Source organism: Dryas octopetala, chromosome 2, assembly GCF_963921425.1.
Source record: "Dryas octopetala chromosome 2, drDryOcto1.1, whole genome shotgun sequence".
Classification (NCBI taxonomy): domain Eukaryota; kingdom Viridiplantae; phylum Streptophyta; class Magnoliopsida; order Rosales; family Rosaceae; genus Dryas; species Dryas octopetala.
Window position 1 is genome coordinate 4,415,807 of NC_141367.1, and position 23,526 is coordinate 4,439,332.

Here is a 23,526-nt window from a genome sequence, read left to right on the forward strand (position 1 = left end):
TTATGAAAAGTGTTGGGTTTTTACTTGTAATTATTTTTCTCCTTATCTGACTAGGATTGTAAACATGTATATATATCACTTTATACAATTAATAAGTATATGGAAAATTTACCCTAAAAATAGTTTCTTGGCACATAAAAACAGTCTTGTGTCGCAGAATGTGAGATAAACAAACAAAAAGTCCCTTTACAAGTAACAGCTTAGGGGGTGTCCCCAACTTAGATTTAATTGGATTTTAAATGTCTAATAAAATCTAGGTGTCCTCAACTCAGATTTTAATGGATTCAAAAAAAGTCAAGGTGTCCCCAACTCAGATTTTAATGGATTCCAATGAAATCCAGGTGTCCTAAAAAAGTTATGGATTTCATTAAGTAAATGATTTTAATGGATTTGAATGCATTTTTTACACATAACAAATTTCATGAGAATTCTAGCCAATTCCCTTGGATTTTGATAGTATCTATGAATTTTAGGGGGGTGTCCCCAATTCAGATTTTAAAGAAGTTTAATGGATTTTAAAATTCATAGAATCCATCAAAATCTAAAGGAATTGGATGAAATTATCATGGAATTTGTTATGTATAAAAAATGCACTCAAATATATCCAAATCCATTAAAATCCTTCACTTATGAAATCCATGACTTTTTGAGAACACCTGAATTTCATTGGAATTCATTAAAATCTGAGTTGAGAACACCTAAATTTCATTAAAATCCATTAAAATCTAAGTTAAGGACACTTTAAAATTCATTAAAATCTAAGTTGACGACACTCCTTAATTTCCCTTTTACATAATGGCCAACGACTATTAATGTTGATTGTTGACTATGCGTCGTATGCGAACCACAAAAAGAGGGAGAAAACAAGAATTACATTTTAAAAGTATACTGTCGGAAGGAAGAAAGGCTTATACATCAGCTTATGGTCATCTTTGATATCGTCAGCCACCGGTGCAACAAATGAATTAGCTAATGATGTTAGGATCCATAAATATAGAATGAGAAATTCACAAACTCAACCTAACAAAAAAATTAAGCAATAAAATAGAGAGTATCAAGAATTTAATGTTTTTCGGCAATGTGCCTACATCCATGGGTACTAATTAGATCTTGCCCCCTAGCTGATGGTCGCTCCAATCTTATTTCAAAACAAAATTATGATTTGGAAGCTCGATCGATCTTACTATACCAATTAATTAAAATACTTATTGCTTAATATATATATATATATAGCTAACCACTGCACAAATGGGCGTACGTACATATACCCTTGTGTTATATAAGCTTCAAATGAATGTACGTTAATTCATTGCCAACAATGATTAAAGTGCTACTATACACAAAATATACGAGGCCTACATAATGCACGCTAGCCTCCATAGTTTAGCAGTCATTTAAATTTTTATTATATATCCATCCAATTTTCTCTCTAAATTGGATGGAAAAATCGACTTAATTATCTACTATTACTCTATATAATCACTAATACTACAATCATCAACAAAACTTATCCCTTTAATTAGCTTTGAACCTTTGTATCATTGATGTTCCTATCTTGAATTTATTATAAATATTGAAAATGTTCAAATTCCACATACGTTGCCTTTGGAGACTATACTTTTCCAGTCCTTGGCCATGAGAGCAAAGGCTTCCACTTTTGTTTGACATATGACATTTTCGGCCGAGATATTGTTGGGTGGTGATGCCAGAATTAGAAGTTTTTCTCCATAAAAATCACCTTTCTTAAGAGAACTGGTGAACATTGAGAGATCCGTTTTGTAGGTCTGTACAGTGCCTTCTATGATGAAGAGCATCTGATCAAGTGGTTCTCCAGCTTGAGCAACATAACTATTCTTCTTGTAAATCACTGGACGTAGATGCTCGTAGATAGTTTCCAAGTCTTTTACACCCATACGTTGAAGCATTGGTACCTATATGTATATAGCTTAATTAGCTTACATTAATTAAATGATCAATATATAATTAGAATGAGATCGATCCATTATATAAAATAGCTTGCTTTCATTACAAAATTTATAGTGCTACTAAGAATATTTTCTAAATTTGAATTCCAAATAGTGTGAATAATGGGTTGGGCTAGCTCGTGTTTGACATGAGCCCGGCCTATTTAAATTGGCTTGGCTTGACATGATTCTAGGTGGGTTGGATCAAGCACAGCCTAAAAATTTAGGAATTTGAGCCAATCGGCTTGGTTTGGATCAAGCCTAAACATGGCATAAAGTATGATCAGGCTCATTTTAAACAGATTAAATCAAGACACTTCTAAACTAACACGTATACAATCATATTATTTGGGTCAAAATTTGGTACACAAATTAGAACTCCTAGCTAGTATTATTCAAATTTACAAAGAGAAAGAGGTTGAGAAACATTACCTTTTTTAGCCTATTCATGCAAAGATGATGCATTATAAATGTTCTGTTATTCCAAGAAAGAATGGAGAATAGATAAATTATATCCACGTCATGATCTATATTTTTTTTTACTAACTTTTCTAGCCTTATGTTATTCATGATTCGTGTCTTCGTATCCTCAGGGAAACCACATGCTGACACCCATGTTTGTATATCTGTCTCTTTCCTCATAATCTTCTTTCTTAATTCCTCCTCCTTAATCTCCTCTGATTTTGCAATTGCAAACTACATATATGTCTGTTTCACAAACAAATTATTAAAGAAGAAGAAGAAGTTGATCAATCATCATCAAGTCCTAATGAAACGTCACATAATTATGCAGAACTTTGTATATGACTGTTTACATAGAATAATTTGTCAAAATCGATTTTACATTGTGGTATAATATGAAACAGACATAATATTGTTTCATAATATGACTGTCTCTTTGAATATGAATGTCACAAAAGTGGTATAATATTGTAGATTGTACATGTGTCCATTCAATTTCATATTCTTGTTAGACATTAGGGCACACAATATTTAAACTCTAAACCGGCCTAAGGCTGAGAGGATTAATGGTTAAGATTCAACCTATATCTAATTAACCTGTTGTTTTCTTTTTATCTGGGAAGGGGTAGTCAAATTTGAAATATCTTCAAATTTATATTGAAAGAGAAATACTATTAGACCAATAGCTAATCGACACATTTAATTTATTGAGTTTGGTTAAATTAATTAGTTCACAATAGAATTAATTAAAAAGTAAATTAATGATTCTTCTTAAGTTAAAAATCCTCACAGACGTATTAATTGGATAAACAGAAGCCATGAATATGAATTTAATTAATGATAAAAAATTAAGGAATGGCCAATGTACCTGAACATTTCCAATAAGATATAAAAATAGTAGCAAGCCACTAACAGAAATAAGAATTGCAAAGCAGTTTTCCCACTCATAGCTACTTGTTTCGAGATTTTGACCAAGAGAGCTGCAAAAATTGATATATGAAGCAATTAATATGTTATATACTAATAATGGCATAACTTAATTAACTAAGAACATTGTGCAGTACGAAAATATACGTCCTACAAAAAGAGGATTACAGATCGATACAATCATCACCATTGAAGAATAAAATATAATTAATGGCAACCACCGGTAAGCCAATTACCAAGAAAAAAAAAAAACACAATGCACATTACATGCACCCTTTTTTCTTTTTTTAATTCCCTAATGATAATCTATTGGAAGGAAATTAGTATCTTCTATTGGAAATTACCAAGAACAGTTCAAGAGGTTGCACTATATATTCCTGATTATGAACCTATATAGCTAGGCAGAGCAGCAGTAGTGTGGTAGTGAACATATAGATACATGGGAACTTCTACAATGACTGTAGTAAGTAGTATTTGACCGATTATTGAAGAACTAGTAACTCCGGATCAAGTTTGCGATAACTCTTCGTAATAGGCCTATTTCAAAAGTTAGCACTTCTTGATATGTTGATCAAGTAATTAGCAGTAAGTCTCCATCAAGTTTCTTGTCACTCACCACTTTCTTAATCCAGAGTTACCACCAACTTCAGCCTCTCTTCAAAAAATGGTAGCTCTCTGTTAAGTTTGTGGTAACTCTATAAAACATAAGCCTTTTTTTTTCATAAAGTTACCACAAACTTGACTATGACTTACCATTTATTGATAGGTTTCTCAAGAACAACGTAATTAACTTCTTGTCAAGTTTCAGGTAACATACTAACCATACTCTTGATCAGGAGTTACCACTTACTTGACCAATTAATTATTGAAGAACTAGTAATTCCGGATCAAGTTTGTGGTAAGTCTTCGAAATAGGTCTATCTTGAGGACTTACCACTTCTTGATATATCGCTCAAGTAATTGGTAACTGTCGATTAAGATTCTAGTAAGTTACTACTATCTTGATCGTCGGCTACCACTTACATGAGCGTTTATTCAAGAACTTATAACTCTTGATCAAGTTTCAGGTAACTTATCACATTCTTGATAGTTAGTTAGCACTTACTTGAGCGTTTATTCAAGAACTGGTAACTTCAGATCAAGTTTGCGATAACTCTTCGTAATCGGCCTATTTCAAAAGTTACCACTTCTTGATATGTGGCTCAAGTAAGTAGTAAGTTTCCATCAAGATTTCTGTATCGTACCTTTGGTTACCATAAACTTGACACATAATTACCACAAACTTGACACAGAGTTACCTTGTTCTTGAGCGACCTGTCAAGAAATGGTAAGTGGTAACTAGTCATCATAGAATTTCCCTATACAACTAATCAAGGGTGCATGAAGAACACTATTGTCAAATAATGAAGAGGCAAATTTTTGTGGATATTTTTTATTTAGCTAAAAAGAAAACGTGTTGATTGCCAATGGCTCAAGATATGCATGTACCTTAGGTTTCTGATTCCCCACCAGAATGAGTATAAGAATTTTTTCGAAAAATTAGTTGACCCAATGATACCCGACTGAAGGGCATTAAGAAACATTCCAAAATCAAATAGTGTAGCATCTGGTTGATTTATAGGGCATGATGAATCTAGGAATGTGACATTTATTGAAGTCCTATCATCGCAATGAGTAACCATATATATACATCCTTCAACATTTCTACAGGCTTGATGCCAGCATGATGTCACTCGTTGAATAGAAAAAAAGTACCAAAAGCCTCCGAGTACCTGATCATATACGAGTAAATTTATTAATTATCCGAAAAAACTTGGTAGAGATTAAAAAAAAAGTATTGCTACACTTAACAAATTTATTTATCAAATTTGAGGCACTCTAAATCTCATTTATTTCTAAAGTTAAAGATAGTGTATTAACACATTATTTAATGAGCAAATTTAGTAAGCATTAAAAATTAAAAATTGACACCCACTTTCTCTTGTACTTATTATTTAGAAATAATTACTCATAACTACATATTTGCTATGGTTTTTAACTTTTAATACCACTATTATTAATATATAATAATTAGGTTAGTTTTATTAACAATTAGGTTAGTTTGATTGCATGTGCTTTAGTTGACTGCAGCTGAGTGGGCTGCTTACCAGCTGGCGTGTGTTAAGTGATGCAGTTTTACAATTTTACCCTTATGACAGTTTTTAGTTATTTTTAACTTATCTGTGCTTCGACAACTTTACCTTTTAGTTGAAATCTGTTTGCACTTGTTTCTCTCTTTCGATTTTGCTCTAGTCCGATCTTTGTCTGGTCCGATCTTCGTCTGGTCCGATCTTCATCTGGTTCGATCTTCCTCTCGTTCGATCTTCATACGGTTTGATCTTGTTGTTCTTGATCAATTGCTAGTTTTACGGTTCGTATGCTATTGATTTTGATGCTAGTTTTGATTTTTTGTTTTGTTTAAATTTATAGGTATTTTTCGATTGAAGTTGAGTTTGTTTAATTGATTTTCATGTTGATTTTCAGTTTAGGTATAGTTTTTGTTTTTGAATTTGATTTTTGTTGACAGTATTATGTAGTTTTGGATTTTGAATTTGATTTTTATTGACAGTATTATGTAGTTTTGGATTTGCATGTTGATTTTCGTGTTAGGTATAGTGTTGATTTTGAATTTGTTAATAATTTATGTAGTTTCAGTAGCATACGTGCTTAATAGCTTGCTTTTATTCACTTTTTTGTTGAATTTTAATTTAGTAATATTATGCAGTTTCAGTTCTGCTATTTTGTGCTTGATAGGTTGCTTTTATTGACTTTTAATAGTTTTTGTCTTTGTTTGTTTAGGTTATAGGAATGGTTATGTAGTTTTTGTTGCAGTTGTTAATAATTTGATTCATTTTGCTCTGTTTTTGTTTAGGTTATGGCAATGGAAGGGTTTAAGTTTGCTAGATGCACATATGGCGATGATGGTGTTATGCTTGGTTTGCTGGAGAGTACTACGTATATGGGACTGTGCCTTGAGTTGTGTTCCAGATTTAAGAAACTCAAACCTGATCGGTTTGAGTTGAGGTATTCTTTTTGTGACCATAAGATGATTAAATTGGAGTCTGATTTGGACATTCGATTTATGTTGACTGTGTTTGGTCTGATGAATACTAGTATTGTTGATATTTCAATCAATGATAAAATCGATTTAGATGCTCTTGTTGTTGATAAAAATTGCTCGTCATCTTCATCGAATAAGAGTATGGTTGTTGATGGTAGTTTTGATGAGAGTGATTATTTAGGCAATTTGGTTCTGGTGAGGTTCGTCGGTACCTCTCTACTGACTGGGAGGGCTATATCTGTGAGATTGGCCAAAAATTTGAAGGAGGTGCTATAGAATTTCGTGAGAAGCTAATCAAATATGCTATTGAGTGCGGTTTCCGATTTGTATATGTTAGGAATGAAAAAAAGAGGGTCTCTGCTGTGTGTTTCAAGAAGGAATCAGATGGTTGTGATTGGTCTGTGTATGCTTCTACATCTGCTCTGAATGGTTTCTTTTATATTAGAAAGTTAAATAATGTTCATACATGTACTGGATTGGTTCGGGAGCAAAAGAACAAGCTACTTGGAGGTCGTATTGTGTCTAGTTTGCTGAAAGAACAAGTTCAAGCTAATCCATCAATTAGGCCAATCGACATTATGAAGGATTTCAAGCAGAATTACGGTTTAGATATTTCCTACTACACAGCTTGGCATGGCAAGGACTTTGCTCAGCGTGCTGTTCTTGGTGATGAAGGTGACTCTTATAAGAACCTTAGTTGGTATGTTGATGCGTTGAAGTTGGCAAATGAAGGGTCTTTGATTGATCTTGAATGCAATGATGAGACTTGTCGTTTTGAGCGCTTGTTTGTTTGTTTCAAGGCTTGTATTGATGACTTTTTATTCCTTCGACCTATGTTGTTTATTGATGCAACTTTCATAAAGAATAAGTATAAGGGACAGATGCTTACTGCATCTGCAAATAATGGAAATCAAGGTATCTTAATGATTTTTTTGTTTTTGTTGCTTACTGCATCAGCATTTTGATGTTTTGTGAATTATTTCTTATATGTATAGTTTCAGTTTTTGATTACTAATATGTTTTTTGATTTTTGAGTCTATGTAGAGATATTCATTTATGCTTTTGCTGTTGTTGATTCTGAGAATGAGGCTAACTGGAGTTGGTTCCTACAAAAGATTCGTGGCATTATAGAACCACAAGGTAGGACAGTGACATTTATATCAGATCGCCACAAAGGACTTCTGCAAGGTGTTCCAAAGGTTTTCCCTCTTTCTCCACATGGATATTGTCTGTATCACTTGAAGAACAACCTACGTGGAAGGTACCCTGGGACTTATGGTAAAATGGTTAAGGAGAAGGTTGTGCATCTGTTCACTCAGCTTGCATATGCTCCTACTGCATCTGCTTATGAGGAGAAGCTGGCTGAATTGTTGGTTGAGGGTGAGAAACAAGTGACAGAGTTTTTGGGTGAACTTCCAAAAGAGAATTTTGCAAATGCCTATTTTCCTGGGAGACGATATGGGGAGCTGAGCAATTCCCTTTCGGAATCATTGAATAATATGATTAAGAACATTCGCTTGTGGCCTATTTGTGAATTGGTTGATGCAATGAGGCACAAGATGATGGTAATGATGTCTGAAAAGAGGGATACTTCGACAAGGTGGCATACTATACTTTGTCCAAGAATTGAGGATGAAATGAATTTGGAATTAAAAAAAGGAAGGCATTGGAAGGTTTCGAGGTCTAGTCCTACTGTTTTTGAAGTTGCTGCTGATTATTCATTTGTGGTTGATCTTGAAAGATGTTTATGCTCTTGTCGTCAATGGCAGCTCAAAGGGTTTCCATGTATTCATGCAATGAGGGCAATTCAAAGCTGTGGTGCTTCAATTTATGACTTTGTTGAAAACTTTTGGAAGGTTAATTACTATAGAGCTGCATACCAGAGTGCAATTTGGCCTGTGTCAACAGTTGAGAAGCCTGATGGGTCGCCTCAGGTGCTTGTGCTACCACCTCGTACAAAGAAGCAAGCTGGGAGACCGAAGGTCAGTAGGGTGTTATCGATAGGTGAAGTTCCAAAGCGGCAAATGAAGTGCAAGCGCTGTGGTCAATATGGAAGGCATAATCAGAAGACATGCACTGCTATTATTGGATAATCATAATGAAGATTGGTTGATAGAGTTTACTGTAGTTAACAATTTGATAGAGTTTACAGTTAACAATTTTATAGATTTTAGTGTCTTGACATGAAAATATCATGCAATTTGAGTGGATCATTAAAGATTTAATAGATTTAAACTTTCTTGATTTTTATATTATATTTGGATGCAAGTTGCCGAGTTTTGTTGCCTTTATATTGCTGTTATTGTCCTTGGATTTTAATAGAGTCCGTTAATATGTATGTTCACTTTACCTGCAGTTTCAGTTTTACCTGCAGTTTTAGTTTTTCCCGCAGTTTCAGTTTTACCCGCAGTTTCAGTTTTACCCGCAGTTTCAGATGCTTTTTCGACATACTTGGCCTTTTTTGGTTTTTAATTTGTTTCTTTTAGTTTTACCTGCAGTTTCAGTTTTCCCCGCAGTTTCAGTTTGACCCGCAGTTTCAGTTTTGCCCGCAGTTTCAGATGCTTTTTTGACATACTTGGCCTTTTTCGGTTTTTAACTTGTTTCTTTTGTATTGAGAAGGTTTATATGTGATACATTTTGCTTCGTTAAGCTTAATTTGTCTCTGTTTTTCATTTTATTATTTTGCTTGCATGATTAGCCTGTTATATTAGGCTTTTCCTTGACCTAGTTTGAGTTTAAAATGATCTTTTAGTTGGAGTAGCAATATAGGTTGTAGTTTCATATTAAATAATTTGAAATAGGTTTCAAATTAAAAGAATTCTAAATAGAAACAAATAAGCTAAAATTATCACTTTAATTATCAAATGTATCATCTTTTCACACCTGAAATGCTTAATACAAAAAGTAATTTTAATCATAACTAATTTCCGAAAATACATGAAACTGCTAATTTCTGAAAATACATGAAACTGCTGTATCTAAAGCTATATCATGTGTGTACATTTTGAAGCCAAAATCCTCTATGAAGCATGAGACGGTCAATGATATGTGCACGGAACTTGTAAATGTCATTCTTGTTAAATTTCTGCATAATGTCATCTCCCCTTGCAAGCTGTCTTGTATAGTACAAAACAAATATGCCACAATCATTTCTGCAAAAAGAATTTAGTTATGTTATATTAAGAATTTCTACAAATAGATCAAATTGATTTCAAGAGAGGTAAGTTACTTACGAATCATCCTTTTGTTGCGGGCATTGTTGACTATTATCGATTGGAAAGGTGCATGGACTGGTGGTGATGTATTGTGCTGTGAGATATTGACCCTTTGTCAATGGCCTTCTTGTCAGCATGTATTGTCCTGTGTTGAAATTTCCTGTTTTTAGCATCCTTTCTGCACAATGCTTTTGGTCTTGCAACCACTTTTCGACTTCTCCTTTCTGCATGTTACAATATAAAATAAAAAGAGAATTTGATCATAGGAAGTCAAATATGATGCAGTTACAATACAAAATAAAAAGAGGATTTGAAAATAGGATAGTGCATCACCAATGTCGTGGCTATATCATAGTATTTATCCTTATGGTGCACACTTCGTGGTCTGATCGAGTTGTAATGAGTCCATTTTCCTTCAAGCTTGTCGAAAACCAGTAAAGAGTAGTGGTCGACACTGTGTATTGGAAAGAAAATCTTCTGTGCAGTTCCTAGATTCTCAAATACCTTCTCATGCAGTTGACTTTGTATTGAGTGTGTGTGTCCACCTACTATGTATTCCTGCGTTCATATGCAGTTTCAAAATAAGGATAGATTACAAGTATGCATATTGAAAGTAATAAACTTGTTTTTACTTGTACTTACATGTATGTAAGTGCCTAAGTACAAATTCTGCTGCATGTTTGGATCGTCCAACTCATCTCCCCGCAGTATGTCATAGTATGCATCAATGATCTAGAAGTATCTGGTTAGTTTATTTTTGACAAGTTATATAAAATCAGTATAAACAATTGTATATATACCTGATATGACACTGCAGTATCAAGAAGCACATCTACAATGTCAGGTCGAAAGAGTGTAGTACGTGTTGATACCCAGAAGTATGCTCTGTATGTATTATGATTATATTAGAATAATTTTTTATGTTATGGATATCATAAACACATGTTTTGTTCAAGTTGAATTATAAATTTACTTACCCTTGCGGTCCCTCTTTCCAATATTTTTGAATGTCTTGCTTTCCATCTTTTGATAGAAATTTGAAAACCTTGAGCTTTTGCCACACTAGTTTTTTGGGAATTCTTGGATCGTTCTGTGTGTTGGTCTTTTGCTCTTCTTCCTTGTCACTTAGAGAAATATACTCAGATTCTTGAATGGATTTGTGTTCTTCATTTCTTTCCATTTTTCTTCTTTTTTCTGGAGGGTTGTTTTCAGCATCATGATCTTTTTGTGATGTTGATTCTTTTTTCTGTAGGCTTCTTGTTCTTGATGGCTAGTCTTTTTTAGCCTCATTTTGTTTGTCCTCTTCAGCTTGCCGTTGAGACTTTACTGTTGCCTTTTCTTCTTTCTGCTTTCTCATTTCATCACATTCTTTTTCCTTTTCCTTTCGATTCATTGTCTCATTCAGTTTTCTCAGTCTTTCAAGCTGCTTATCTTTTAGTTTATTTGCTAGCTTGTATGACTTGACTTTGCCCTGCATCTTCATATATTTTTCCCACAAATTCTTGTACCTTTTTCTTTTCTCTCTAAGCTTCTTCTTGGTCCTTTCACACTTGTAGAATAGCTTTGTGGAGAACTTGTTTTTCCTTATGCAAGATTCTATAGCAGATGACAGCATATCTTTCAATGTGGCCATCCTTCCTTTCCACATGTACACTGCTTCATGATTTTTGCAAATTTGTTCTTGTGTGTTGTCCATCTCCTCTTGTAATTGCTCGGGTATAGATCCCACAATGTCATCAAAGATTCTATCCCAAGGTACGTTTGTTTCTTGGCTGTAATACTTTTCCCATTCAGTTTTTCCTGACTCTTGTTGGTTGCCATCTGGGATTTGACCATCACTTACTTTGTTTGCTTCTTTTTCTTCATCATGTGCACTTGTTGCTTGCCGACCATCATGAGGCATGTTATCTTGAACTTCCGATTTGGTTGGTGTTGTATCACTTGCAGTTTCGGTTGCAGTTTCAGTTGTATCCTTTCCTTCATCTGTAATCACCAATACAAATAAATATGAATAAATACAAAATATGAAGCCGGTTGAATAAATACTGTGAAAAAAAAATAACAAACCAAACAACTCATTTAAGATACCTTGATTTCCTTGATTTGTGTTAGGAGTCTGGTCAAATGAAGGTAGGTTGATGCAAGTCTTGTCAAATGATACAAGGTTGATGGGAGTCTGGTCAAATAAAGGCAATTTGATGGAAGTCTTGTCAAATGAAAGAAGGCTGATGGGAGTCTGGTCAAATGAAGGCTGTTGAACTTCTTCCATTCGAGCACTTGTCAGGTCAGCTTCAGTTTCGCTGAGATTGAGTTGTTGAGTTTCCATTTGACTCAGATTGAGTTGCTCAGTTGCAGTTTCACTTGATGAAAGAACGACTGTTGCAGCTGAATATGAAGCACGTGTTGGACTCTGTTGGGGTGGTAGAGGTTGTGTCTTTGGAGGTGGTTGAGCTTGAGTCTCTTCGTTGAATGTAGTTGACTCAGGTTGTGTCAGTGGAGGAGACTGAGGTTTTGTTGCTTGAGTTGTGATATCTTCAATGAATGGAGGTGACTGAGGTGCTTGAGCTTGAATTCTTGCAATGATTGGAGTTGCTTGAGGTGTGTCAAATTGATCCTCTCGAGTTTCTTCAGTTTGGTTTTCTGGAGGGGTCTGAAACTGTGTTAGTTGAGTGTGTTCAGTTTGTGGCTCATTATGACTTTGAGCTTCTGTTTGTTCTTCTTCTTGCTCCTGACTTGCAGCAAAATCAAAGTATTCATGATCTGTGTTTTCATAGCATGGTTCAGGATCATGCACCTCAATAATGGCTAGATTCTGAGTTTGTGTCTCTGTCTCCTCTTCCTCTGCACTCTCTTGTTGCTCTTCCGTTTCTTGCTCACATTCTTCATTTTCAGACTCTTGTTCTTCCTCTTCAGTGTCAATTAGTTTTCTCTTTGCACTCCAAGCTTTTGGCTGTGCTTGAAAATCACTGTCATAAACCTCTTCCATTTGTTGGTCCAGTTGTTCATCATCATCATCATCATCATCATCATCATCTGATTGTTGTATCTGTTTAATTATATAAAGAAAGAATAAGATAAGTAGTAATGCATTTTTGTTTTGTTTTGTTTCAGGTACAAATTAATATAAGTTTACCTCAATTTCATCATTCTCCATTGATGCCAGTTTCTCTGCGAGGGTTCCAAGGCACCACTTTGCTACAGGTATTGTTTCATCCCCCCTCCCTTTTATTGGTTTAATGAGGTTTGTTCTCTCACATATCCAATACTGTCAAAATCGAAGTGATTGTTAATACATATTGAAATTCAAAGTTTGAATTATTGTAAACTTTAGTTTGAGTGTCTCTTTTCATACCAGTATTATGACTGAACATCCAGCAGTTGCAGTTGTTTTGTCTCCCTCCCTTGGTCTCTGCATGGAGTTGATTAGGTAGTCTTTGATTCCTTCTGCCCATTTGTAGTTTCTAATTCTATTCAAGTCTTCACAGCATTGTATCAACGTCCATGAAGCTGACGAACTTGAATTCCCAAAGAAACTCGTACATATGAGGTGGAGACATGTAAGTATTACATAATCTCTTGCCCCATCTTCTGTATTTTCATCAATTGTGTGCTCCATAGATCTCTCTATATTTGTCTTCATCACTCTGTCACAAGATATGAAGTACTTTTCAACAAATTTGGACTTATGTCTTCTTGCTCCTTTTGTTTTGGGTATTTCATTTCTCTCTTTTCCTGTGGTTAGGATTCCCAAGATATTTGCCACATCTTTTGTTTTAATTGTTGCAAATTTGTCTCCAAATTTGAACTTTTTTCTGTTTCGATCAAAGCACTTTATCATTCTTGTGATCAGCCAGTCTGATTTCTTGCAGTCTTCCTCTCCCACAAGTCCATCCATGTAAGCCTTTATCAGGTTCCAAAAAGGGGTTTTCTTCAGCTGTTCTTGGACATCATTTCTTCTCTAATTTTTTCCATGTGCCTGCTCATTAGTTTCTGAAACGCAGTCAAGTTTGATCTGTACTGGACATAATCTGGATTTTGGCTTCTTGGTACTTTTTGTGGCTTTTTGTTTTGTTCCTTTTTTATTTTTGTTTCATGTTTGCTCTCTAGTTTCTTTCCTGGCCTCTTCTTTGCATATTTCTTTGTTTGACTTGGAGGTTGTTCGGCCTGAGTTTCTTCCTCCTGACTTTGGAAAAGTAGAGATGATAAACAGTTTGCATTCAGTTATTTGGAAGAGGCGGTTTCTGTAATAGGGTGGGCCTTGTAAAGTTTGGTTGGGCTGTGTATTCGAGTCTTGGGCTTTTAATAGGTGGACCTTGGTGTTTTGGCATGTTGCAGTTGGTGAGGACACGGCAGGTATTTTTGATTTTTGTTATCCCTATTTTCGTCAAAACAATGCGCTGGCAGATGGGCTTTACTGTGGCACGCGGATCTAGTGGGCGTGGTGTCCGCAAAAGAATATTAGAATTGTGGTAGTTGGCCCGCAAAGAAAGAAAGGGGCTTTAGGTGGTTTTGGTTAATAATTTGTGGTATCAATACCTGCATGTTAACGGACTCTATTCTAAAACATAGAATGGTTTTGTTAAGGGATTAGGCTTACCTTTCTGCAGATTCAGTAGAGCAGACGAACAGTTGCTGTGGTGTTCTCGATTTTTAGTTCATGAATTTTTTGTGTTCTGATGACGTGATATTGGAAAAGTAGAGATGATAAACAGTTTGCATTCAGTTATTTGGAAGAGGCGGTTTCTGTAATAGGGTGGGCCTTGTAAAGTTTGGTTGGGCTGTGTATTCGAGTCTTGGGCTTTTAATAGGTGGACCTTGGTGTTTTGGCATGTTGCAGTTGGTGAGGACACGGCAGGTATTTTTGATTTTTGTTATCCCTATTTTCGTCAAAACAATGCGCTGGCAGATGGGCTTTACTGTGGCGCGGGGATCTAGTGGGCGTGGTGTCCGCAAAAGAATATTATAATTGTGGTGGTTGGCCCGCAAAGAAAGAAATGGGCTTTAGGTGGTTTTGGTTAATAATTTGTGGTATCAATACCTGCATGTTCACGGACTCTATTCTAAAACATAGAATGGTTTTGTTAAGGGATTAGGCTTACCTTTCTACAGATTCAGTAGAGCAGACGAACAGTTGCTGTGGTGTTCTCGATTTTTAGTTCATGAATTTTTTGTGTTCTGATGACGTGATATTGGAAAAGTAGAGATGATAAACAGTTTGCATTCAGTTATTTGGAAGAGGCGGTTTCTGTAATAGGGTGGGCCTTGTAAAGTTTGGTTGGCCTGTGTATTCGAGTCTTGGGCTTTTAATAGGTGGACCTTGGTGTTTTGGCATGTTGCAGTTGGTGAGGACACGGCAGGTATTTTTGATTTTTGTTATCCCTATTTTCGTCAAAACAATGAGCTGGCAGATGGGCTTTACTGTGGCGCGGGGATCTAGTGGGCGTGGTGTCCGCAAAAGAATATTAGAATTGTGGTAGTTGGCCCGCAAAGAAAGAAAGGGGCTTTAGGTGGTTTTGGTTAATAATTTGTGGTATCAATACCTGCATGTTCACGGACTCTATTCTAAAACATAGAATGGTTTTGTTAAGGGATTAGGCTTACCTTTCTGCAGATTCAGTAGAGCAGACGAACAGTTGCTGTGGTGTTCTCGATTTTTAGTTCATGAATTTTTTGTGTTCTGATGACGTGATATTGGAAAAGTAGAGATGATAAACAGTTTGCATTCAGTTATTTGGAAGAGGCGGTTTCTGTAATAGAGTGGGCCTTGTAAAGTTTGGTTGGCCTGTGTATTCGAGTCTTGGGCTTTTAATAGGTGGACCTTGGTGTTTTGGCATGTTGCAGTTGGTGAGGACACGGCAGGCATTTTTGATTTTTGTTATCCCTATTTTCGTCAAAACAATGCGCTGGCAGATGGGCTTTACTGTGGCGCGGGGATCTAGTGGGCGTGGTGTCCGCAAAAGAAAATTAGAATTGTGGTGGTTGGCCCGCAAAGAAAGAAAGGGGCTTTAGGTGGTTTTGGTTAATAATTTGTGGTATCAATACCTGCATGTTCACGGACTCTAAAACATAGAATGGTTTTGTTAAGGGATTAGGCTTACCTTTCTACAGATTCAGTAGAGCAGACGAACAGTTGCTGTGGTGTTCTCGATTTTTAGTTCATGAATTTTTTGTGTTCTGATGACGTGATATTGGAAAAGTAGAGATGATAAACAGTTTGCATTCAGTTATTTGGAAGAGGCAGTTTCTGTAATAGGGTGGGCCTTGTAAAGTTTGGTTGGCCTGTGTATTCGAGTCTTGGGCTTTTAATAGGTGGACCTTGGTGTTTTGGCATGTTGCAGTTGGTGAGGACACGGCAGGTATTTTTTATTTTTGTTATCCCTATTTTCGTCAAAACAATGCGCTGGCAGATGGGCTTTACTGTGGCGCGGGGATCTAGTGGGCGTGGTGTCCGCAAAAGAATATTAGAATTGTGCTAGTTGGCCCGCAAAGAAAGAAAGGGGCTTTAGGTGGTTTTGGTTAATAATTTGTGGTATCAATACCTGCATGTTCACGGACTCTATTCTAAAACATAGAATGGTTTTGTTAAGGGATTAGGCTTACCTTTCTGCAGATTCAGTAGAGCAGACTAACAGTTGCTGTGGTGTTCTCGATTTTTAGTTCATGAATTTTTTGTGTTCTTATGACGTGATATTGGAAAAGTAGAGATGATAAACAGTTTGCATTCAGTTATTTGGAAGAGGCGGTTTCTGTAATAGGGTGGGCCTTGTAAAGTTTGGTTGGCCTGTGTATTCGAGTCTTGGGCTTTTAATTGGTGGACCTTGGTGTTTTGGCATGTTGCAGTTGGTGAGGACACGGCAGGTATTTTTGATTTTTGTTATCCCTATTTTCGTCAAAACAATGCGCTGGCAGATGGGCTTTACTGTGGCATGCGGATCTAGTGGGCGTGGTGTCCGCAAAAGAATATTAGAATTGTGGTAGTTGGCCCGCAAAGAAAGAAAGGGGCTTTAGGTGGTTTTGGTTAATAATTTGTGGTATCAATACCTGCATGTTCACGGACTCTATTCTAAAACATAGAATGGTTTTGTTAAGGGATTAGGCTTACCTTTCTGCAGATTCAGTAGAGCAGACGAACAGTTGCTGTGGTGTTCTCGATTTTTAGTTCATGAATTTTTTGTGTTCTGATGACGTGATATTGGAAAAGTAGAGATGATAAACAGTTTGCATTCAGTTATTTGGAAGATGCGGTTTCTGTAATAGGGTGGGCCTTGTAAAGTTTGGTTGGGCTGTGTATTCGAGTCTTGGGCTTTTAATAGGTGGACCTTGGTGTTTTGGCATGTTGCAGTTGGTGAGGACACGGAAGGTATTTTTGATTTTTGTTATCCCTATTTTCGTCAAAACAATGCGCTGGCAGATGGGCTTTACTGTGGCGCGGGGATCTAGTGGGCGTGGTGTCCGCAAAAGAATATTATAATTGTGGTGGTTGGCCCGCAAAGAAAGAAAGAGGCTTTAGGTGGTTTTGGTTAATAATTTGTGGTATCAATACCTGCATGTTAACGGACTCTATTCTAAAACATAGAATGGTTTTGTTAAGGAATTAGGCTTACCTTTCTGCAGATTCAGTAGAGCAGACGAACAGTTGCTGTGGTGTTCTCGATTTTTAGTTCATGAATTTTTTGTGTTCTGATGACGTGATGTTGGAAAAGTAGAGATGATAAACAGTTTGCATTCAGTTATTTGGAAGAGGCGGTTTCTGTAATAGGGTGGGCCTTGTAAAGTTTGGTTGGGCTGTGTATTCGAGTCTTGGGCTTTTAATAGGTGGACCTTGGTGTTTTGGCATGTTGCAGTTGGTGAGGACACGGAAGGTATTTTTTATTTTTTTTATCCCTATTTTCGTCAAAACAATGCGCTGGCAGATGGGCTTTACTGTGGTGCGGGGATCTAGTGGGCGTGGTGTCCGCAAAAGAATATTAGAATTGTGGTGGTTGGCCCGCAAAGAAAGAAATGGGCTTTAGGTGGTTTTGGTTAATAATTTGTGGTATCAATACCTGCATGTTAACGGACTCTATTCTAAAACATAGAATGGTTTTGTTAATGGATTAGGCTTACCTTTCTGCAGATTCAGTAGAGCAGACGAACAGTTGCTGTGGTGTTCTCGATTTTTAGTTCATGAATTTTTTGTGTTCTGATGACGTGATATTGGAAAAGTAGAGATGTTAAACAGTTTGCATTCAGTTATTTGGAAGAGGCGGTTTCTGTAATAGGGTGGGCCTTGTAAAGTTTGGTTGGGCTGTGTATTCGAGTCTTGGGCTTTTAATAGGTGGACCTTGGTGTTTTGGCATATTGCAGTTGGTGAGGACACGGAAGGTATTTTTGATTTTTGTTATCCCTATTTTCGTCAAAACAATGCGCTGGCAAATGGGCTCTACTGTGGCGCGGGGATCTAGTGGGCGTGGTGTCCGCAAAAGAATATTAGAATTGTGGTGGTTGGCCCGCAAAGAAAGAAAGGGGCTTTAGGTGGTTTTGGTTAATAATTTGTGGTATCAATACCTGCATGTTAACGGACTCTATTCTAAAACATAGAATGGTTTTGTTAAGGGATTAGGCTTACCTTTCTGCAGATTCAGTAGAGCAGACGAACAGTTGCTGTGGCGTTCTCGATTTTTAGTTCATGAATTTTTTGTGTTCTGATGACGTGATATTGGAAAAGTAGAGATGATAAACAGTTTGCATTCAGTTATTTGGAAGAGGCGGTTTCTCTAATAGGGTGGGCCTTGTAAAGTTTGGTTGGGCTGTGTATTCGAGTCTTGGGCTTTTAATAGGTAGACCTTGGTGTTTTGGCATGTTGCAGTTGGTGAGGACACGGCAGGTATTTTTGATTTTTGTTATCCCTATTTTCGTCAAAACAATGCGCTGGCAGATGGGCTTTACTGTGGCGCGGGGATCTAGTGGGCGTGGTGTCCGCAAAAGAATATTAGAATTATGGTGGTTGGCCCGCAAAGAAAGAAAGGGGCTTTAGGTGGTTTTGGTTAATAATTTGTGGTATCAATACCTGCATGTTAACGGACTCTATTCTAAAACATAGAATGGTTTTGTTAAGGGATTAGGCTTACCTTTCTGCAGATTCAGTAGAGCAGACGAACAGTTGCTGTGGTGTTCTCGATTTTTAGTTCATGAATTTTTTGTGTTCTGATGACGTGATATTGGAAAAGTAGAGATGATAAACAGTTTGCATTCAGTTATTTGGAAGAGGCGGTTTCTGTAATAGGGTGGGCCTTGTAAAGTTTGGTTGGGCTGTGTATTCGAGTCTTCGGCTTTTAATAGGTGGACCTTGGTGTTTTGGCATGTTGCAGTTGGTGAGGACACGGCAGGTATTTTTTATTTTTGTTATCCCTATTTTCGTCAAAACAATGCGCTGGCAGATGGGCTTTACTGTGGTGCGGGGATCTAGTGGGCGTGGTGTCCGCAAAAGAATATTAGAATTGTGGTGGTTGGCCCGCAAAGAAAGAAAGGGGCTTTAGGTGGTTTTGGTTAATAATTTGTGGTATCAATACCTGCATGTTAACGGACTCTATTCTAAAACATAGAATGGTTTTGTTAAGGGATTAGGCTTACCTTTCTGCAGATTCAGTAGAGCAGACGAACAGTTGCTGTGGTGTTCTCGATTTTTAGTTCATGAATTTTTTGTGTTCTGATGACGTGATATTGGAAAAGTAGAGATGATAAACAGTTTGCATTCAGTTATTTGGAAGAGGCGGTTTCTGTAATAGGGTGGGCCTTGTAAAGTTTGGTTGGCCTGTGTATTCGAGTCTTGGGCTTTTAATAGGTGGACCTTGGTGTTTTGGCATGTTGCAGTTGGTGAGGACAAGGCAGGTATTTTTGATTTTTGTTATCCCTATTTTCGTCCAAACAATGCGCTGGCAGATGGGCTTTACTGTGGCGCGGGGATCTAGTGGGCGTGGTGTCCGCAAAAGAATATTAGAATTTTGGTGGTTGGCCCGCAAAGAAAGAAAGGGGCTTTAGGTGGTTTTGGTTAATAATTTGTGGTATCAATACCTGCATGTTAACGGACTCTATTCTAAAACATAGAATGGTTTTGTTAAGGGATTAGGCTTACATTTCTGCAGATTCAGTAGAGCAGACGAACAGTTGCTGTGGTGTTCTCGATTTTTAGTTCATGAATTTTTTGTGTTCTGATGACGTGATATTGGAAAAGTAGATATGATAAACAGTTTGTATTCAGTTATTTGGAAGAGGCGGTTTCTGTAATAGGGTGGGCCTTGTAAAGTTTGGTTGGGCTGTGTATTCGAGTCTTGGGCTTTTAATAGGTGGACCTTGGTGTTTTGGCATGTTGCAGTTGGTGAGGACACGGCAGGTATTTTTGATTTTTGTTATCCCTATTTTCGTCAAAACAATGCGCTGGCAGATGGGCTTTACTGTGGCGCGGGGATCTAGTAGGCGTGGTGTCCGCAAAAGAATATTAGAATTGTGGTAGTTGGCCCGCAAAGAAAGAAAGGGGCTTTAGGTGGTTTTGGTTAATAATTTGTGGTATCAATACCTGCATGTTAACGGACTCTATTATTTACTACCTGGCCATTAATTAAGAAAGCATCTATAGTTAGAGAGGAGACTAAAGAACCATCTATGGCTACCGCAAATAATGAAGGAAAGTGAATAATAAATTAAGATTAGAATAGCGAGGTTTATGGTTGATTCATTCCAATTTATATAATTTCAGAAAAAACAAAAGAGATTAATTAACAAGCTAGCAAACCTAATTAATAAGGCACTTGTTAGGTTCCATGACGTTATTGTAAAATGGGCTATTTACAAAAAAGTCAATAAAACATTTTAGAATTATAAATAGGTCAATGAACATTTGAACATTTCCACTGAGCTACTAAGGAACAACAGGAGATTAGATCTCATAGAGTTCAATTCTCGTTCTCAACCCACCATTGACTAAAATGAATTAAATGAAATTATGCATTATACAAAAGAAGACCTAACAAATACTAGAAATTACAGCCACGTACTGTAATTACCATAGAAATTTCAAAAATTTACAAAAAGGTCAAAACTAACAAGAAGCTGACACATGTCCAAATAAAAAAAATGGGCTGGGGGAAAAGGATATAATGAATTCAAATAAAAACCAGTAATGGGCTGGGCCCACAGGGCTATTAATCAAAACGTAATTTATGAAATTATATAATTGACTAAAATAGGATAGGAAATTTAGTATTGACCTTTTTGTAATTTTGAAATATTTTATTGTCTTATTTGTAATTATCTATTGTAGGATTAAATTATTGGTAAGTCAACATTTCAACTATATACTTACGAATTAATAAAGAAAAAATAAATATAATATTTATGATAAGAGATTTAGATGAAACTTACATGACTAGCAAGGATGTACATAAAAAAGTTGAATGCACCTTTAACCCATCTTTTGGTAAGTTGAAGTTCTTTACTAGATAGGTGGAGTCGGTAAACGTTCGGAATATATTGCAAGAGAAGAAAGACGTTGAAAATATTTCTTTTTGTCCGATACGCAGGGTCTTTCAAATTGTAAAAGACAACTAATATGGCCAACTGGAAAAATTACAATGGGTTAGAATCACCAAGTAAATTCTAAGTATCTGTAATAATATTAGGATCATCAACACTATTTTCAATCTATTTTATAACAACTATAAATTGTTCCTGAAATTTAAACTGAGGACCTCTTTTCCTACAAAGGAGAGACACAGTGCATCCACTAAACAATGATCATTAACTACTCTTCCAAAATTTAATCACCATATTCTTCTACTACATTTAAAATATTTGTATTGAGAAAATTATATCTTAAGGATCGATAATGCTATTCTTTCTCCCAAATTGTCATCATTTACTTTTTGAAAATAATAAAATCTACATCTTTTTTTGTGAAACTATATATTAAATTTAGAGTGTAATAAAATGAGAAATTGCGAGTGTGAATAACACGTACTATATATATGTACTATAAGCGTAAATTCTTTCATATTTACCTGTGGCATAGCGAGGAAGTGAGTTATGATAGGGATAGACAACCATCGCATCCTCCCAGCTATTGCCTTGTAAACCATCCAACCTGACTGTGAAGAATACATTCTTTCCTCGGCGGCCATAATTTTAGTCCGATCACGAATTTTGTATATAAGACGTATTATGAAAGGAACATCTGTGAGTAATCGCAGAGCAACTGTTGCCATCCTCAATTTTTTGTCTATCCCAAGACACTTGTTTTTCTGGTTGATAATTGGAATGTAAAAGAACAAAGGATCCGATAGGACTGCAATCACACATGAAATTACGAATATCTTATTCCAGAATTGAAGGTAGGAGCCCTCTGGATCAAGAATTTCCTTAACTCTTGTTTCCCATGAAACGAAATTGTCAACTGGTGATGATGATTCATTAATCCTGATTTTGAAACAAAGAGAAAAAAGAAAAAGAAAAGACGATGCATATATTCAGCCATCAAAAGCTAGCTAGGGTCTCATATATTATGAAAAAGAAAAGAAAAAGTAAAAAAGAATGGCTCTCAAACTAACCTTATAACAATGCTTTTTTCTGGCTCTGGGTTAATCATAACTTAATCCTACCTATATATGATATATATGGATATGATGTGATGATGAACTATTATAGAGTACGTACTCAACGAAATTCTTCTAGTTATACCAATATGTTCTGAATGTTGGCCCTGAAAATATGAAAGAGTAACTATAGATGATTAGTAATTAATGATCGATTTGGTTTACCCCTCAAAATAATATCATCTATCTATCTAGCTAGCTTGCTATGATCCAATTTAAGTGACATGAGTTGTGCATCCATGCAAATAAAAACCAAAGAAATACAAACAAAAGAAAAAAGATTAATTGTACGTACCCTATATATATGTATTTATATGTATATATACGTACACATGTATAATATACATACGCAAAATTTCAGTTTAATTAAATAGCAAATGAACACGTACATGATAAGAAATACGAAGGGTATATAACAATTTTTGAAATTTATATAGTTTTACTAAATTAATATAGTACCTATATATGCATGCAACAAGAGAAGGCCGGGGATGGATGTGTATAAAGCAAAGTGTATTAGTGCCGGCAGAAATATTTGAGTTAGGCTAATCAGCTTATTTGAAACCAAAACTGCTCATTGATCAGTTTTATAGACTTTTTCAATATTTTTTTATTGGACTGAAACATACTTCATAGAAACAAAGCAGAACCATACAAGGAAGGGAGGGGGAAAACCCCAGTCAAAATTCCACACGTCTTTTCAATATACACAGACCATTTCAGCAATAGAGTACTCTTCCTACTGAAACTGAAAGTATCACTTTAATGAAATCGTACAGTTGCCATGCCGGCCAATTGGGAGAAGGTTCTAATGGGAGAATATAAAATAAAACAGATTTGGCAAATTGATTTAAAATTTAATTTTTCACTTACATTATTCGTTCATTGATTTTTTCACCACGCGCACAATTCGCAAGTTGGTGCATAAATTTTTTTGCTAGTTGCTCAAACAATCACCAACCACAAAATAGAGTAGTCCATTCAAAGATGTATAGAAAATAATTAACCCTCAATCCTAAGCTTCAAATTGGTCTTTGACTTGAACCCCATTTGACAACCCAATCAAATTGCTTCAATATTTATATATTTTTAATTGTTTTTAAGAACATGTTGACTGAGCTGACCCATGCTCAATGGTGCAAGTTGCTGAAAAATCAGTAATTTAAGGTAGAATACTAATTAACTTCAATTGTTCTATTCAACTTAATTCCATAATAGATTACAATTGCATT

At 35.9% G+C, this 23,526-nt stretch overlaps 1 protein-coding gene across 1 annotated transcript; it reads right to left on the reverse strand.

The window, feature by feature from the left end:
* Nucleotides 1-1,583: 1,583 nt before the first annotated feature.
* Nucleotides 1,584-22,287, reverse strand: LOC147292603 (cyclic nucleotide-gated ion channel 1-like). Its single transcript, XM_086230893.1, has 7 exons — nucleotides 22,250-22,287; nucleotides 21,704-22,118; nucleotides 21,069-21,263; nucleotides 4,842-5,125; nucleotides 3,295-3,406; nucleotides 2,397-2,660; nucleotides 1,584-1,931 (listed from the first exon to the last, which is right to left on the reverse strand). Exons 1-7 carry the CDS (start codon nucleotides 22,285-22,287, stop codon nucleotides 1,584-1,586), a joined length of 1,656 nt encoding a protein of 551 aa, XP_086087019.1.
* Between the last annotated feature and the right edge of the window lie 1,239 nt (nucleotides 22,288-23,526).